The 18,920-nt window shown below is 35.3% G+C and overlaps 1 protein-coding gene across 1 annotated transcript in view; it reads left to right on the top strand.

Moving 5' to 3' along the window:
• VIPR2 (vasoactive intestinal peptide receptor 2) overlaps window positions 1–18,920 on the top strand; it is a gene marked incomplete in the record, with an annotated part of 45,067 nt that overhangs the window by 21,424 nt on the left and 4,723 nt on the right. The window contains 7 exon segments of the mRNA XM_072412613.1: window positions 9,524–9,621; window positions 12,222–12,348; window positions 13,683–13,833; window positions 14,796–14,856; window positions 15,702–15,771; window positions 17,496–17,587; window positions 18,677–18,806. Coding sequence (XP_072268714.1) covers window positions 9,524–9,621; window positions 12,222–12,348; window positions 13,683–13,833; window positions 14,796–14,856; window positions 15,702–15,771; window positions 17,496–17,587; window positions 18,677–18,806 — 729 coding nt within the window.

The raw sequence follows: 18,920 nt of genomic DNA, 5'->3' as shown, positions 1-18,920 counted from the left end.
TTTTGTTATTTTCATGAACTGTTGGATATACAATAATGGTCAAAGACTGCAGGCATGCAACAAGAACAGTTGAAGACTAGGAATGTGCTACAGAGAACAGTGAGAGAATGGACAAAATCGAAAGATAGAAAAATGGAAAGATCAGGCCTACCTCTTCTATTCCCACTACAGACTACTGGGGTCCAAGGGCAGCATAAATGGTACCAAAGGGCCATATATAAAGTTCAGCCTTTAGTATAGTCACCAGGGTTCTATACTGTCAAGGATGTCACCTGTCACAAAATCTTCCTGAACTTCCTCTTAGATCAGGGGTGTTAATCTCAAATACACTCAAAAATCTTAAAAACGTAGACCAAGTCCGGGGCAAAACTTGAAATTTATTGAAAAAATGTACTGCTTCATCCATACCTAACAAAAACAAACCCCTCTACACATATTTAGGGTTGAAAAGACTGATTTCTATCTATTCTAGCTTTAATATTGGTCTGATCTACATTATCATCAATCCATGTGCAGTGTTTGTTCATGGTCTACATATATAAGGGATACCTTTGAATCCCATAACTTAAACAATCACTCCAGACCTATTGATCCTGAGTCAAATCATTTTATTTCCTTTCCAGCAAGCTGACAGTCCTGGTTCCCAGCATGGTACGGGGTGATTCTATAATCTGCCATATTCTTCCACATATGTCTCTTTGGTAACTGTGCATATTGTTTTAGTGCTTTATGAACTCATGAGGAAGCAATATAAATACCAGTATTCCCAGCAGTCAAACTTTTTTGCAGTTGTATCACTCCATATCGAAAAATGGGCAATATAACTATCACAGCATAAATACTAATTTACAGCCTGGCAAGAAGTTTGCACTGTGGCATAAAGTACAACACTTATTTAGATATAATGTTGTTCTTTTTATATTTTTCTGCTTTTAATCAAGATGTCTACTTAATAAAATTTGTAAATTAAATTTCAATCATATTTTACACATCTGAGGTGCTTGAAAAACACCCCTTTGATCCTATGGGCATTTAATTTGCCCTTTCGTTGTTCCATATGTATTATTTGGGGGGTGGAAAACCTCTCTCAGAGCCATAAAAACATTATATATTAATCTTTGCCTTTATATTCAGTTAGTATCTTCCCATGAGAAAATGTAGGTCTAATGTATATTGGTGTACATGTTTTAACACATTAACATGATCACTATGTGTAATACTAAAGTTTAACACTAAAGTTAATCTTATTATTAAACTCACAGTAAATCTCCTTTTTGTCCATTTTGGTTTGACATTTACAAGCTGCAGTGCTTACTTGCTTTCAGTATCTCACCAAATGGTAAATGTTGAAAACTGAATAAAAGTGACCCTGGTAAATGTTAGCAGGACTTGGATTGTCATTGACAAATGGGAAATTGCTGTAAACCGCAGTAGCTGCACTTTGTAATGACAGAATATCTGATTGACTCCTAGTGATGTACAGTATAGGCAAGAAATTATTGGCAAAGTACTGTATGTTCTCAAGTATAAACCAATGTTTTTTACCTGAAAATGCCATTAGAACTAAAGGGTTTCGGTTTATATTCACGTGATACCAGGTGGCATGTCCCGGATCTGCATTTGTCTCTGGTTCGACAGATCAGAGCTTTGAAAGATAAGCTGTTTGTAACACACCTTACATGGGGACACAGCACCATCTACTAGCAGCCAACAATAATGCACAAAGGCTCTAATAAGAATGAGTAACCCATCGTCACTATCTTAAAAAAACAAAATACTTTAATACTTGTAATGGGGGAAAAATGTATTCTTCACATTAGGTGTATTCACCTTTCTGTTGATTATGTTTTGCATGTTAGCAGTGATGAATGCATTTTGTTCCCTAGGTTTATAATTTATGTCAATTCAATTTTCCTGTTTTGTTAGTAAAGTAGGTACCTCCCCTTATATAAAGAAATTATTTTCTGCATACCTTATAAATGTGCAACCCATACCTGGGGATGTGTACCTGAAAATGTGTTTAGTCAGGGTTGCATGATTTACAAGGCTCTTACTGAACATTAGTTTTTACAAACCAAGTGAAAATTATGTTGTACTCAAATTTAAGATTTCTTTAGCTAAAATATAATTTTTCCTTGCCTCCGCTTTTGACCCTAAAGTTCATTGTAATATTGTAATTTGCTTGTTGGTATATTTATTTTGATAAATAAGGTTTAGAGAGCAATAAATAATATACAGATTAAATTACATAATCAAAACAAATGAGCGAGTGTCCCAATAAATCGTTCAATCACAAAGGATGAAGACAATTTAGAAAATTCAATGTCAGGAAGATTTGCAATATAAATGCTCTATGAGAGGATGTGAACTACTTAAAGGATTTGAAGAGTAAAATCAGCTTTAATCCGGAAGTTTGTTAGCTTGGTCATTTATAAGGAAATAGTGCAAGATAATTTCATTTCATTTTTATTTTTTATTTTTAGATGCTTAATTTATCTGGTTATTAACCCAAGGCTAACAGTCTGAAAACTAGAGCAAAGTATTTCTCATTTCAACAAGTAGTAAAAATGAGATAAGAGGATATGCCAAACTCAAGACTTGACCCAGAATGGAATCTGGAAATGTTTAATTAGTGCTTTCGTTTCAACAATGCTTCCAAGTAAGATTCATGTTGGGGTGACATGGAGGGCTTCTCCGACATCCTTTCAGTGCTGGGTGAAGTTTTGGTGATACCCCCAGGCAGCCATTCATAACCAGGGCTCTGTGGGGAATCATAAGGTTCCACAAACTATTGATAGGGGTTCCCAAAGTGATTACTAACTGACCTCTCATCTAATGGTGCCTTCACAGCTGCAGGTTCAAAGTTCCTTTGTAGAGCTTGTGGCATAACACCAGTGTTCTTTTTAGCAGCCTATAAAGGTGGTATTGTGACCACCACTGTAAGGGGCAAATTTCTCCCTCTAACCTCTGAATAATTAATATTAGCAGGGGTTTCCCAAGACCTAATTATATGTTAAAAGTTCCTCTGGGGTAAAAATGTTGAGAAAAGCCACCCCAAGCTATAAAGTTTAGAGGTCCCTAGTTTAAAAAGTCTTACAAAGTTTGTACCAAAACAAAACCTTAGGTTGCCACAGGAAAAAATAATATATATATATATATATATATACCTTTTATTATTTGATAGCAGGTTATTTTAAAAAAAACTAATTTTTGTTAAATGAATGCATTAACTGATTACACTTTTATCATTTGGCTAGTCTGATCTCTCTTATAGATTTTAATAAAGTATACATTGAACAATATTTCAATACAATTTTTATTTTTATTTAAAATAAGAAAATAATCACTTGTTGTCTTCCCTTGTAAACCTGGGAACATAGACTTTATATTTACTTGAATTACATCTTTTGACGTGCCTGCAGTTTGTCAGTCTTCAGGTTGTATTTTGTTTAGCTTATATCTAAATCTACCTTTGCTTCCTTCCCTGTCCTCAAATAAGTCAGGAAGGATCACGCCATCCGATACAATGAAATCATTGCAGAAGCACTAGCGTGACAGTTTGTGAATGCTCTCATTGCTGCTCACTCAGTCTTCATCACATTACCACATTACATGCTCATTATTTTTATTTATTTATTATTATGTTTAGACCTCAATACATCAGTATTGCTACCTGTACATTTTAATTTATTTTGTTCCTTATTTTGATTCATTGTCCACATGCAATTATTTTCTTACCAAAGCAAGGCAAATCCATAGCAGTAACTTGTTATGTATTACTTATTTATGTATACAGACTCCAGTGATATCCATAAGGTAAAATATAGCTATGTAACAAATTTAATGTAAGCTTTTATGTAATTATACATACACAGGCGTCAGAAAGTACTCAGACTTCACTTTTTTAAATTTCTTATGTTGCAGTCTGATGCTACATTCGTCTTTTTCTCATTCTTAGTGGTATGATTATTTTAGTATTTTTAAATGTCAAAGTGGTACATGTGACACTTATAAATACTTCCTATTTTAAATTTCCCGCCGGTACCACCCCCCAGCACACATCACCCGCCTGCACGCACACACATCGCATGCCCGCCTGGCGTCTGCATCCCATGGCCTTGCATCCCCAACGTTCACACTCCGGGATGCGAGGCAAGGGGACACAGATCCCGGCTGGGCATCGCCAGAGGATGCTGTGGGCCCATGGGGACAAAGTAAACTCTCAATTCAATCTCGAGAGCTACACTTGGGATTACCGCCAGGGAGGTAATCTGCACACAGTACCCCATAATAATGAATGTGGTTCACAAGGTGACTAAGGTCCTTCTCCATTGATTGCTCAGTTTGGACAAGCGACCAGCTCTTGGAAGAGTCCTGTTTGTGCTAAATTACTTACATTTGAGAGGTATGGAGGTCACTGTGGTCCTGGGAACCCTCAGTGCAGCAGAATTTTTTGTAGCCTTCCCCAGATCTGTGCTATGCAACAATCCTATCCATGAGTCCTGCAGGCAGTTCCTTTTGACCTCATGGCTTGGTTTTTGCTCTGCATTGCCAGCAATGAGATCTTCCATAGAGACGTTGATGTCTGATCAAATTTATCACAGGTAGCCTGCAATCATTCTGCAGAAACATCTAAGCAGTGATCAGGAGAAATGGGAGGCCCCTGCGCTAAATTTAGAGTTGTTTTTAAAGGTCTGAATCATTTTCTGATATTTTTGGTTTTTTTTCTTTTTAATACATTTACTAACTTATCCAGTTTAAAATCCAGTTTTCATTTTGTCATTGTAGGGGATTAGGTGTAGATTGATGAGAAAAAAAATAGCTTTATTGATTATAGCATCAGGCTGCAACATCACAAAATTGAAAAAAATTGAAGGGGTTCTGAATACTTTCTGCATCCCATGTATATATCTTTAGACTGTACTTCATTAATCATCAATTTTGTGCCTGATCCTCCCTTGTACCATTCCTCCCTTGTGTCCTAAAGAATGGGAGTAAAAAAATCCCAAGTACAGTTCTATTCTTGATAGCCCACTAGACCAGAAGTATGGCGATACGGGCACTTTTACCAGATTTCAAATACAACATAATATTATGGGCTGTCTTCTAGTTGTTATCGATATTAGGATGGGATTGATTTTGATAAGGGACAAATATGCATACTATGCAGGAATTTTTTGTCATTTGAGGAATCCAGTGCTACACAGAGCTTTGTTACACAACTAATATACATGTATTCCCTGATGTTTTGGCCCTTGGCCATTATCACAGATTTCAGCAGGTTGTAGGCATGATCATTTTAGAGTCTGTTACTCAATGAAGAATGGTAGGGCTAAAAGTGAAACTAAAAATTATAGGGACAGAGTAAGGATGTCATGGATAGTGTTCAGCATGGATTAAAGCTCTGTAGTCAAAAGAATATTGTTGTTTTTTCCTTAAAAATTACCACACTGATACATTTAATTTTCTTCTTTAAATGCCAAATATCAATATGTTATAAAAGCTGTTAAAGTTTATCTGATCTTTAATTTTTGATTTATTATGAAATTGTTAATTCTTCATAAGTAAGCAAACAAAACCCACACTTTTTTTTCCATATCCTATATGTTTCCAGGATACATAAATCCAGATAGATAGACATGTATCCAGATAGTCATGTGTCCAAATTCTTTTTTTCTGTTTATCCTATACTTTTAAATGAAGTTCTGGTCTTATTGATAAGTGGTCAGACAAAGCACAAATAAAGAGATACATAATTATAAATATTGCATTGTCTAACCTACTAATAATTTTCTTGAACCTTAAACACCCCTGGATAAAAAAAAATACCTTTGCATTATTTCATAATAGCAGGGTGTCCTATAAAGTTTTAATACATGGGAATCTCAGAAAATGACAGGAGATGCAATTTGAAAAAGTTCATCATCTAAGTTTATGTGTTTAATGTTTACCAGTCAAGAGACCAACTGATTTGTATGCGGTGACTTAAAGTGACAAGTATGGCTCCTTCTCCAGGCTCTTGGCCAGGAATTTTTAAATGTTGACTGGTGTGTCTCCTGTACTCAAACAAAATAGAGGTGACCTTCACTTTCCAATACAGAGATCTCATTTTTTACTAATGCCTCTGGAAACGAGCTGCTCTTTCCATAAGTTATGATATTTTTATTCTATTGCTTCCTCTAAAAACACATAAAAAGGTTTCATTATAAGTGCACCTGTCACATCATATGGCCTTTAATAACAATTTATCTCTGTGTTGGTTTTCTTTTTTCAAATTTTTTAAAGTTATAGTGTAGGTACACAGATAAGTACATAAATTAAAATACTTAGATTTGAACCCTGTTACCTGGTAAATTTAAGTTATCTTCCTATTTGGAGTGAAACAACCAATCTCACGACAGCCCTGAATATTGTAGAACTCTGTTTTCTCCTGAGTCCTTTTGTGAGTTTCACTTCATCAACAGACAACAGACATCTTAACAGACTTCCCAGCCCCTCTTCCTAATATAGACCTTCCTATAGGCTGATACTCCTTCCAGTCTAAGTGGGATTCAAGCTATGACTGGGCTAGGCCCCGGGCCCTCTGGCCCTGCATGATGTCAGTTATTTCTTCATGAAAGAACTCCTTATTTCCCAATTTTTCAGATACAAATCTTCATTCAGCAACCTGCCTCACTGGGCACGCATTCCAGCAATTAGGTACAGGATAACGTCTTTCTCTTATGATTGGTCCACTTCTCTACTATGACCAGGCAACAGGAGGGGGGGACCAATCCTTGGGTTGGGAGATTGAGGACCCTAAACCATATTCTACACTACTTATATCAATAAACTTCTAGCTTATAAAGAATTCTCAAACTGGTGCACCCCTTTGCCTTAACAGGGGCTCTAAAGTTACTTGTCCAGACATAGCACATTTTGTTGCAGGTTTCCCAGTCCTTCACTGTGCCCGGGCCTAGGTTTATGGAAGAGTGGATTGTCTTCTATCACGCACTAACCTAATACAAGTTCAATCCCTTTGTTTATGTCACATAGTGATGAATTCCACCATTAACCTAAAATATCCACAGCATGGGCTACAGATATAAACATTTTACTTCTCCTCTACAGTCTGCGGCAGCTGTCATTGAGCAATGGGTCCACAAATGACATATGAGAAGAAAATTATATTTTGTCACAGACAAATGAGAGGGATTTATTATAGTGTTTATTCATATGAGGAGAAACTACAGGATCTGATGGAGCCTAATTACACTTTATAAACATCACACAAGACGAGGCGCCAAGCTTGTTTAATTACGGCACTAAGCAGAAAATACAGAAGCCTGATATAAAAGTGTATGCTAATCTTGCTGCAATCACTCTCACATGAGAAATGGATTGTCTGGACATCCAGTGCCCTAAATGCATTGCTGCCATCCCAAGAATTTTCTGAAATAAATATGGAGATTCCATTCTAATAATAACACAGCTGATTACTGTTTGTAGTCGGAAAGCTCAACTCTAGCAAGACAAAAAACTGTTTCCTCGTTTGTAAATTAGGGAACTGCAGGTCATGTCAGTGACTGATATACATTTTCCTGAAAATTCACATAATGTAGCTAATAATGATACTTTAGAGGAAGTACACTTTTTAAAATCCTTCTGGTAACTTTCTCTGGATGTTTAGGTTGATATATCCTTTAGCTTCATATATATAAACCAACTGTCCTTAACTTCCTTTGTTAGTTCCCGGTTATAAATTTATGAAAAAGTAAATGTAGAGGGTTCGTTCACACACATTTGAAAAAACACACATTTCAGTTTTGCAAAACAAGCAATTAATAATGTTCTGAGATTTTCATGGAACGTACATTAAAACAAATTGTAGTACCCTGATAAAATGTCAGGGCAAACTAACATAGCACATAGTGTGCTGGGGCAGCATTGACAGCAAAGTATTTTTCATGGCTTTGAATTTTGGCTGCATTGAATAATACAGACCAAGTGCTTGTGATGTCAAAGACTTTTTTTGATAAGCAGAATATTATACTTTGTACACACTAAACCTTTGAAGCACATTTGAGTTCTCATATCTTTTTTACTTGTATAAATCTTTACCACCACATATTTGAATTTGTGGTTGACCTGAAAAATTGAAGCCCTACATTTTTTTACTTGTTATTCAAGCACATGCCCTCTGCTTAATAATTCAAACAACCTCCTGCACCCTGAGCTGCAATGGTAATAGAAGTACTGTACCTGAGGCATGGGGTATTGATGGATCTTGTGGTCACTGCAGTTAGTGTGAAAGCAATGGTATGGTTCTCCATTTGGTAACATGTACAGGTACAAACACATAAAGCCAAAATGCTGCTTCTCATTGCAAGTGTCCTCAAACAGATATGTATTGCAGAGAAGGGTGGGGGAATAGGGGAGAACGAGCAAGTGGCATCCCGCTGTGCTTTCTTTCCTTCATATCTATTGCAGCCGTTTTTATCTGTCTATCCGTCGGATTCATGAACGACTTTGGGCGACTGCTTTACACATGTCAGATTCTTGAAGACAAGAAGACAAGCCCAACTTTTTGTATCTGGCAAGTATCATGATTAGTGTTGGTCGAATATCTCACTATTCGATTTGAATAGGCCACTTTTGTTCGGGTGATCGAACGTCGAATTCGAACACCATTAAAGTCAATAGGGGAAAAATTTGGGTTATTTTACGGGACTGTGTAGAGCTTCTACAGCCTCGAAATACATTTAAAAAGATACATAATAAAAAGATACATATTAATACATAATACTATTATGTACCCCTGTACTTATTCCCCATGGTTGGACATCTGGGAGTCACCTTGTTAAAGGGGGCTTCCAAAATTCAGAGCGCCAAATTTGCTCCGTTGAATCTCATGTTTCTCGGGTCAGGTCTATCTGAATTGGAATGTCCATTTTCGGGTAGAATATAAGGACAACCCGAATTCGAACACCAACACTAATCATGATGTGTGTGCATAGCCTATGTCTGACCACGTCTTTTACATTATGACACTGGACCTGACTTTGGTTACTATTAGACTGGACAGTCATACTTGTGCATCCCTGCACAGCTGCTGTAGAAGAGTGGAGGTAAGACTGTAAAAAAAGGGTTGTTAGTACAAAAGCCAAGAGTGTGTATATGTTTCTGTGATTTTCATTGAGCTTTAAATATAGATTGACAGCTGTTGTGTTTCCCAGTTCTTGCTGGTGGTATACCCAAAGTTGATGTATGCCAATAAGTAGCAAGCCATACAAAATTACATTTTGCTGGAATTGTAGGTGATGCATTACTGAATGATCGCATAGGGGATGAGGATTCTTGCCATATAACCCATTAGGTTTTCAATGCAGGCCTCCCTTTAGCTCCTGCAATCATCCGTGGGCTGATAGCCGATCACTATGCCCATATGTCTGTGAACACCAGTGATTACAGACAGCCGAAATGTGGACTATTGTTCTTTAATAATGTAAATTCATGAAAGAATTTATTTTTATTGTATTTGCAGCTGTCGTTCTATTTGATAGTCAAGGCTATCTATACATTTGGACACAGTGCTTCACTTATAGCCCTGACAATAGGAAGTGCAATTCTTTGCCTATTTAGGTAAGTAGAAATGTGTATGAAATGTGTTGTGTATTTGTTCAGTTGCTGTATATTGACCATTCTAATGTATTTTGAAAAAAAATTTTTAAAAAAAGCTTTGGGCAAAATAATGAAATCATTTTAACATTATAATTGTCATGATCACTAGAATCATTATTTAGCATAGGTGAATCATCCACTTAGCATAGGTGATAGGCCAGACTTATAGCCCAATCTTCTTCATCATTTACCATTCTTCTTCAATCTTATTGCCCATAGCCCGTTCCTTTTTTTTTCTCAAAGGAAACCTCGTAATGCATTGTTTGATCATTTTATTATTAAGGAATTGTGTTGCTTTTCGAATTCGGCTGCAACATTCAGTTAGGTTCCATTACCTCCCTCCCTTCCTCTACTCCAAGACCAGAACCGGTGTTTATAGTTTAACTGGCTTGGAAGGTACAAGCAGTTACACCATAATTTGCTCTAAGTACATAATCATGGACTGTGGTATCTAGCTGCTTTTAAATGGACATTCCAAGCAAACAGCTAAATACTTGCCAGAAAATATATATGTTTTCCCTGCCAATAGGTTTGCAAATGTGCAGCTAGTCTTGCGAGTTTACACATATGTTCCTTAATGTGTAGCCAGAGGGGTGCACACAGAGTTCCTGATTCCAGATTATACAATTAATCTTCCTTTTTCAATAGTGTAGCTTCCTAGGTCACCTCTCCACCTCCAGCATGCCTACCCTGAAGCAGCATAATCACCTCTGTCCAGTGAGCTGAAAAACTAGGTAAAACAGTAAATAAACATGCATTCTAGCTGTGTGTTTAGTTTTTTGCCTAGAGCTCCTTGGTGTCCATAGTTATAAAACACTGGATGGCTAGGTAGAGATACCTAATGCACTTCTGTGTATATAATTTCTATCTACCTGCCTAACTGTAGTTTAGAAAGTTGCACTCTAAGTAAGGACAAGGAAAAATATGCCTTTTAATTTTTGTATCAGAAACATGTTTTTCTGTCTATGTTTTCCCTGAAACAGTCTTTGAATAATTTAGAAAATGCAAATAAAAAATATGAGAACATTTTAATTAAATGTGTCAGTTCTGTATCACGTTGGTGAATTCCATTTTTTTTTCCCTTTTTTAATCTGTTGCCAAAGTTAGTTTTTCATGTTTAATTTAAAATAGCTGTGATTCCTGCTGTGATACAATATTAGCCTGCACTAAATTATCTTTTGTGACCTTCAAGGTTGAAATGAGACAGACTTGCTGAGAGGTAATAACCTTAGGCAAGTTAACAATTAAATATTTTACACCAACTGAGCAACAAAATGAGCAATGCGCTTTTAAACTAAAAACTCACATTTACAAATTTCTTTTTACAAATGTCTTTTTGGGTGACAAAACTAGTACAGAATTATGAGTAGTAAATGAGTAGAAGCCCATACACCGGCTTTTTTTATAGCTGATATTGCAAGTTGCTTGTTTTATGAGTATTCTTTGGTTAGGCTCCTAACAGTGCCATACAATAAGTCATAGAACCCAAAGAAAAAATTTATGGTAGAGGGTACAGGACAGTCAAAATTATATTGACACCAAAAATAAGGTCAAATGCAAAAGAAACCTTAGGATGGTTTATAAAGTAACATTCTGTATTTTATCAGCTTGAATGTTTTAGCAGTTCATATTTATGTTTTTAATTAGTGGGTATTAAATTGATTTTTTTGCATTTAATTAGATGCCTGAAGTATCTAAAGTACCTGTATCCTAACTTTGAATGTTTTTATTATAGTACCAATAAAGGGGGGTGAACAATGAAATGTGTTGGCTGTCCTGTACCACCTAAAATGAATTAATTAAAATTTTCTTTGGACACTACAATCTATGGTGTGCCGCTCCCTTGGCTTTCTTCTATACTATTTAAGTTTTTATATTGCTGTCTGTGTCTCTGCTAAGTAGGGTCACTTTTTCTGTTTGTCCTGAACAAGAAAGCAATAGGAAACCCAAAATGTTGTACTTGTCCCCAAAACAGTAGAACTTGGGAAATCTTCCAGTCGGCGCGTATTAACAGCTGCCCTGGAGGTGAATTTCCTTCACTTTGTAGAGATTTCCTCTGATTTTTTATGTATCCCATAAACATGGAATGTTTCCCAAATGGACACAGACGTAAAAAACTAAACTGGTGTATGAAACATTAAATACAGGTGTATTACAAACTTCTTTTGAAGTGTTTATTAGGGTTGGGTATTTAGAACATTCAAGATATTTTATATAAAAATAAGTTTGATGTTCAAATTGTCTTCTGTGTAGAGGATTGCTCAATGAATAAAAATAAATGAGTTGACAGAGTGCACATTTTGATAAAAGGGGAAAGGGTGCATCAGTTCATCTCTATAGAAACAACTGCAATCTGCAAAACAAATAGAAGCTTCATCTATTCACCTATTTATCCCAATCTTAACAATCGTCTTAACAATTTGCTGTGCAACATTTGTTGATGTTGTAAAGATATTTCAACCTTTCAAATCCTATTCCTATATATTACATGGCCAAGAATTGTATTTTAAAATGCATCAATTACAGTCTTTTGATTCTTTTATTTTACTTTTTTATTGCAGAAAACTGCATTGTACAAGAAACTAAATCCATCTGAATTTGTTCCTTTCATTTATTTTGAAAGCTATTTCTGTATTAGTAAAAGATGATTTTCTGTACTCCAGTTCATATTCATGTCCTGACTCCCTGGTAAGTAGACTTTCTGTAGTGCATGTGATGGAATCAATAGTTACATTAAACTGGCTTACAACTAGGATGAATATTGCCCAGGGTTTAGCATTTAAATAGTGCATTTTCCAATAATGGATCAATATAATGCAAGCACATATTTGTAATACAGTATTGTCTATTCAGATATTGTAGAACAGGAACTCATCAACAGGTTGGCCATATCTGCCCTAGTTTCCAATATAAACTAAAATATATAAACAAAATTTATATATATATATATATATATATATATATATATATATATAAAATATAAACAAAATAAAGATATTCAGGCTGTATAAAAGCAGTTTAAGGTCCAGTGCCCAAGTTGTTCTTTATTGGCAACATCAATCTTGAGAATATACCCATGGCAAACATATTAGTATTTATTACAGACTCAGGTAAATATTTAACAGACAGAGAGACTAGATAGATAGATAGATAGATAGTTTAGTTCAGGTGTTTCCAGGTAATGCTACAGTATAGAAAGACATTTTTTCAATTTAAATAAATTTTGTGCTTCTAAACATGTATCAATACTTTGAGGATGTCCATTTTTAAAGCATGAATATGCCCCCACTTAAAAACATGTTTTGAAGAGGATGGTGTGGAGGATATTGAGTGGCCTACACAGAGCACTGACCTCAACCACATTGAGCAACTTTTAGGATATATTGGATCCTCTAATCATCAGTTGAGAGCCAGGTCTTTCAACCAACATCAGTCCAACAATCCAACAAATACGCTCCATATTCTTAGACAAGGCCTTTCTGTAAAAGTGAAGGTTAGTATAGAAGCAGAAGGAAGTAGGACAGCTTCTTAATAATGACCATGGTTTTGGAATTGGAAATATTAATATTATTATTACACAGTATTTATATAGCGCCATCATATTACGCAGCACTGTACAAAGTCCGTAGTCGTGTCACTAACTGTCCCTCAAAGGGGCTCACAATCTAATGTCCCTACTATAGTCATATGTCATTAATGTAGCCTAAGGTCAATTTTTAGGGGGAAGCCAATTAACCTAACTGCATGTTTTTGGCATGTGGGAGGAAACCCACTGTCACAGGGGGAGAACGTGCAAACTCCATGCAGATAGTGTCCGGGCTGGGATTCGAACCTAGGACCTAGTGCTAAAAGCACGGTGGGATGTCTAAAAGCACATATAGAACATATGTTAGATATAGTAATGATAGAATCTAAAAATATATAAATACACTTATATACATTCGGTACTCTCTGCATAATATAAGGGCCTCATCTATACATACATACAAATTAACTGCTAATGTTGACTTTTTTTGTTACAGATTGGATGCAAGATTGTTTTAGTGTTTGTTCATTATTGCGTCACAGCAAATTTCTACTGGTTATTGGTAGAAGGACTTTACCTGCATACACTTCTTGTGGTGATCTTCTCTCCAAACAGACATTTTACCGTATACCTGTTTATTGGATGGGGTATGTCTTCCTTACTACGTCTCTCTTTATTTTACATTATATATTATTACGAAAGGATATAACCTATTTCCTTCCCAGTTACTATTTGCTGGTATTATAGTGATAATAGAAAAGCAAGATTTGTTTGTAGTGATAGCCAGTTTGTAATGTTTGTTAATTGAAAACTCTAATGGTACCTGGTCCATTTTATTTTAGCTTCTGGAGTTGGAAATTTAAATTAAACCAGTGTATTATATTTTTTTTATACAATGTAGTCATTTTATTTTTACAAAGAAACATTTAACATGGGGTAAATTGGTGGCTTTGATGGGTTTTAGCTGCCCACCTTCCTATTGTCATTCTGGCTGATTTTTATAGTGCTCATCTGACCAAAGAAGAGGGGGAGTAAATTATTGCAATGCCTCTGACCAGTTGTAAATTGAAGCTTTTGAGCTTTGTAAACAACAGACTGTCTTAAACAAAAGTTAGACTGCAGATAACATGTGTCAAGGATATATGTATATGTATATTCACATTCCTTGTATTTCAATTGTGTAAACATACTAAACACTGGGCAATGCTAGAATTTTGGCAACCTTTTTGGCAAATCTCTACAAACTTTTGCTTAACAAGGCTTGGATTTCTTTTTTACATACAGATTCTAAGCATTTTCACCTTGTCCCATTAGTTATGTGATAAGCAGGGGGGATAAGGATTCTTAACACTGCCTATTACAAACTATCTAACCACAAAAATGGCAGCTACAGTGTAGATAACACATATTTGGGTTTTAAGATGCTAAATTTCAATAAATGCAGCATGGCATGAAAAGGTTGTTTTTATTAAATAAATTGTTTTGTATAGCTATTGTATTGCATAAGTTACATTTCACAGAAAGTTACACTTTAATAAAACTATAGAATATAGCAGTATATGCTTTTTGATCTTTATGTCCCTACTTCATTTTCTGTTCTCTTCCTCAGGTATTCCCACCATATGTATTATTGTATGGATAGTGACAAGAATTTATTTAGAGGACACTGGGTAAGCATAAGGTAGTTGATATCCCAGAAATAAAAAATATAGGCAGGTTATCATACAATTTTCATATTTTTCTTACTTAGTATGTTTTTCCTTATATTCTTAAAAAACTGTTAAAGATTATTAAAAAAAATAAAATTTTGTATTCTTTAAAACCCATCTAATTCTAACATCAAACAAGACAAATTCCTAAAGCAATCATAAATCAGAGAGCACTAGAGGTTTTGAATCGGGAGACTTGTCCCCATTTAACGTCTAGTGCCGGGATCGCACACTGAGCTGATCAATGATTTTTTTTTTTTTTGTTTAAATTCGAGCTTGATCTGCGAATTTACACCGGCCATCCTCGCTTACAATTTCGGTAAGCGAGAACGGTAGAATTCACAGCGAGATCGAGTTTTAAAAACAGGCTCACTCATGCCCTAACGGTTACATTTCATTTATGAACCTGATTGCTTTTAAATTTGACTTGGCCAGTTATGGGCTTTGTTGGGCTTTAACTCTGCCACAGCGGTGTGTCAAGTTCCAGATACATAGCAAATGTATGAACACCAATGTTCTTTTGGGTTTTATTTACAGTTTAACCTTTACCCTTTTCCATAAACTACCTAACAACTTGTCATTTAACCCAACCCCTAACTAGTACCAGCATCAAATGCTTAGTTGGACAACAAGCTCTGCCTTTTTCCAAGTATGTGGCTCCAAAAGCATTTTTTTCCAGCTTTCTGGTATGGTCTGGGTTGGGTTTTAGGAGATATTACCATCCATAGAGTTACCAAGGAAAGTAAATTTGATAGTTTAAAATAAACAATTTTATTAGTTATTGTTTTTATTTGTCTCTGTTATAGATGCTGGGATACCAATGAGCACAGCGTTCCATGGTGGGTTATAAGGGTACCGATCATCATTTCTATAATTGTAAGCTTGTTTTTACTGACACATTCTATTTTTTAGGCATTTATTAATTTTGGGTTCATTGATAAATTTTGTCTTGTTGTTGATTCTTTATCTTCTAAGATCAAGGCTTGTTTTTCACAATTGTACTTTTTCTTTTCTTTTATGATTGGTATAAATGGAAAACACAAAACACTTGTTGCAGTTCATACAAATTTATCCTAATCCATTTATCATATTGAAGGTGCAGTTAGTGTGGTTAGTGTAATTTAGTCACATTCTGAAATCTCTAAAGAAAACTCATAAAGTTTACAAGTTGTGAACCCAGTATATATTGTGGGGGATCATCGTCCAATGGTAGGCACAGAGGCAACTCCACACCTCAACTTCACTTTAGGGCTCCTGGCCGTATTTATTAAGCAAAACAGCAAAAATAAACGGTCTTCCCTTGCAGGAGTTGGTATCAACAAAAGTCCATAAACAAAAAAATGGTCAGGCTCTTGGCAAGTGTAAGCAAACCTTTTCTCTTTTAAGCAGCAACCACACTGACCCACAGCCAGTCTAACCTACGGCTACACACCTGCTGGTTAGCACACGGTGAACTAAATAGCCTTCTGGGCCTTATGTGGCACCCAGAGCCTCAGGACCAGAACAGGCCCAGGACAGAAATTCTGAATACCCCGCAGAGAAACCCTGCAAACACAACACTGCTGGTTTCTAGATACACATAGGCCCTGATTTATAAGCTCTTTAGGGCTGGAGAGGATATACTTTCATCAGTGAAACTAAGAGATCCAGCAAACCTGGAATAGATCTGGTACAGAAATGAAAACAGTTGCTAACAAATAGCAAATGACTTTTAGGGAATCCATTTCCAGGTTTGCTGGATCACCCAGCTTCACTGATGAAAGTGTATCTTCTCCAGCATTAAAGAGCTTTATTAAATCAAGTCCAAAGCACCCATCTAGCAGACTAGTAAGACAGGTAACCTTTTTGTCAGTGTGTTATAAAATATATATATATTGTATATATACATACATATATATATAATTTGTGTATATACAGAAATATGGGTGTTTTGAACCTTTGGTATCGTATATGAAGGTGTAGTTGTTTCTCTATTTGCATTTAAAGGGCCATATGAATATATTTGATTTTAAGATGTTGTATGTTTATCTTTTTTATGCATGTAATTTAAGTGATTATAATATATTAATTTGTGATTGATGTACCCTAAATTTCCTGATATAATATTGTTCCAAAAGTTCATCTATTTTGGGGGATTTGGTAGTGTGCAGTGACCAAGTAGGAGACAATTTAAATACAAAATTCTGTTACTTTAATAAAAAACACCAATTAATTCAGATGTAAAAATCATTACATTAAAAAATGCAAGCAGTGTATCTACCTGAATTTTCTTTGGTATCATTCTTTTGTCCTGATGAGAGAGGGAGAGACAGCTGGGGGTCACGCATATCTCTGTGCACAAGTTTTGTTAAGTAACATGCTGCTATGAGCAGAGAGGGAAGTTTATCAGTCAGCAGGTACTAAATATTCTAAGTAGACAAAAGCCGGGTCACCAGAGCTTTTTGAAAGCTGGTAAAATGAAGAATTCACACATCACTTTATATTCTTATCCAACTACTATACTACAAATTTTTCAATGTTTTTTGAGAAAATCAATTTCTTTTACAATTATGAAATGCATCTGTGTTTGTTTAAACGTGTTATGTTTTTTTTTTTCCTAGGTAAACTTCTGCCTATTTATCAATATTATTCGAATTTTACTGCAGAAGTTAAGATCTCCTGACGTTGGGGGCAATGACCAATCACAGTTTAAGTATGTATGCTAATTTCTATGTTTAAAAATGAATTTTCAGCATTGCTTTTAACTGCATTACAGTTCACTTCTATTGAATTCAGTGCAACCAATAGTTTAATATTTATGATGTAAAGACAACTTTGGAACTACATTTGAAATGTTATTGTGCAATTTAAATCATTTCTTGAGTAGCATCAAAGTCTTTAGATAATATAGAATATATAGAATATAGAAGCTTAGAAATAGACTCATATGGACAACAACAGTTTAGCAATTATGTTATACACCATCAGTGGTGATCTAAATTTGAGCCCTGGGCAAAAAATGTGGGAATACTTTGTTGACCAGTTTTTAATAATGGCATTTGGTTCTTTGTTGAAGGCCCCCTTTTAAAAAATTCTATCTGACCCAGAAATAGTGTGCAGCATGCTTGTCTGTTTATTGACTATTTATTGAGTCATACAGGCGACTATCAATGTACGGTAATAAGGAGGTCAGCAATGGAAACTTACATATATTTCTAATGAAAGGTGGACTTTAAAGGTTAAGTGCAGTCCCTTTTATTTTAGTTTAGATATGCACCACTGATTTATGAATTCTTTGCCTGAATGCAAGGATGCAAAGTTGGAGAGCTCAATGTAGATTATTGTTGAGTGACAAATTTATATATATATTTTTCTATATATAGTTATATACAGTTTTTACATATAAATAAATATATATATATATATATATAAAGAGAGAGATAGAGAGAGAGAGAGAACTGACAAATATACCATGCAAAAAATAAGAAATGGTCACATATCTCACTCAGTTGCATGGATAGAAACCCCATAAACTGGGAAAGGGTGGTGCTTTTTTAATTAATATGTTATTAGTTAAAAGTAAATGGTAAAAATTGTTGATGAGTGTTGCATACATATTACATCTGCCTAAAGTCCAAATTTTTGCTTAAAATTTCTTCCCTTCTTGATATATAAGTGTGCAAAACCAACAAATGAGATATATGGAACTTACTCTGCTATCAGTAAAGAAAGAAGTAATGTTATTGCTCTGCAGGGCAGATTGTCTTAGTGTGGTTAATATTTTAATTTTGTCTTATTTTAGGAGACTCACAAAATCCACCCTTCTGCTTATACCATTGTTTGGAGTCCACTATATGGTGTTCACTGTTTTCCAGATGCCCAGTTTCAGTGAATGTCAGATATGGTTTGAGCTTTGTATTGGATCGTTTCAGGTAAAGATACATTTGTAAATCCACTGACCTTGTTATTTATAGAGACGTAGAGAATAGAGCCACCAGTGCAATGAGCCAATGTATGGTTTACATGCATTAGCACACACATTTCCA

This window comes from Pyxicephalus adspersus, chromosome 5, assembly GCF_032062135.1.
Source record: "Pyxicephalus adspersus chromosome 5, UCB_Pads_2.0, whole genome shotgun sequence".
Taxonomy (NCBI): Eukaryota; Metazoa; Chordata; class Amphibia; order Anura; family Pyxicephalidae; genus Pyxicephalus; species Pyxicephalus adspersus.
The sequence above is the reverse complement of the archived record's forward strand: the minus strand, read 5'-3'. Positions and strand labels throughout refer to the sequence as shown.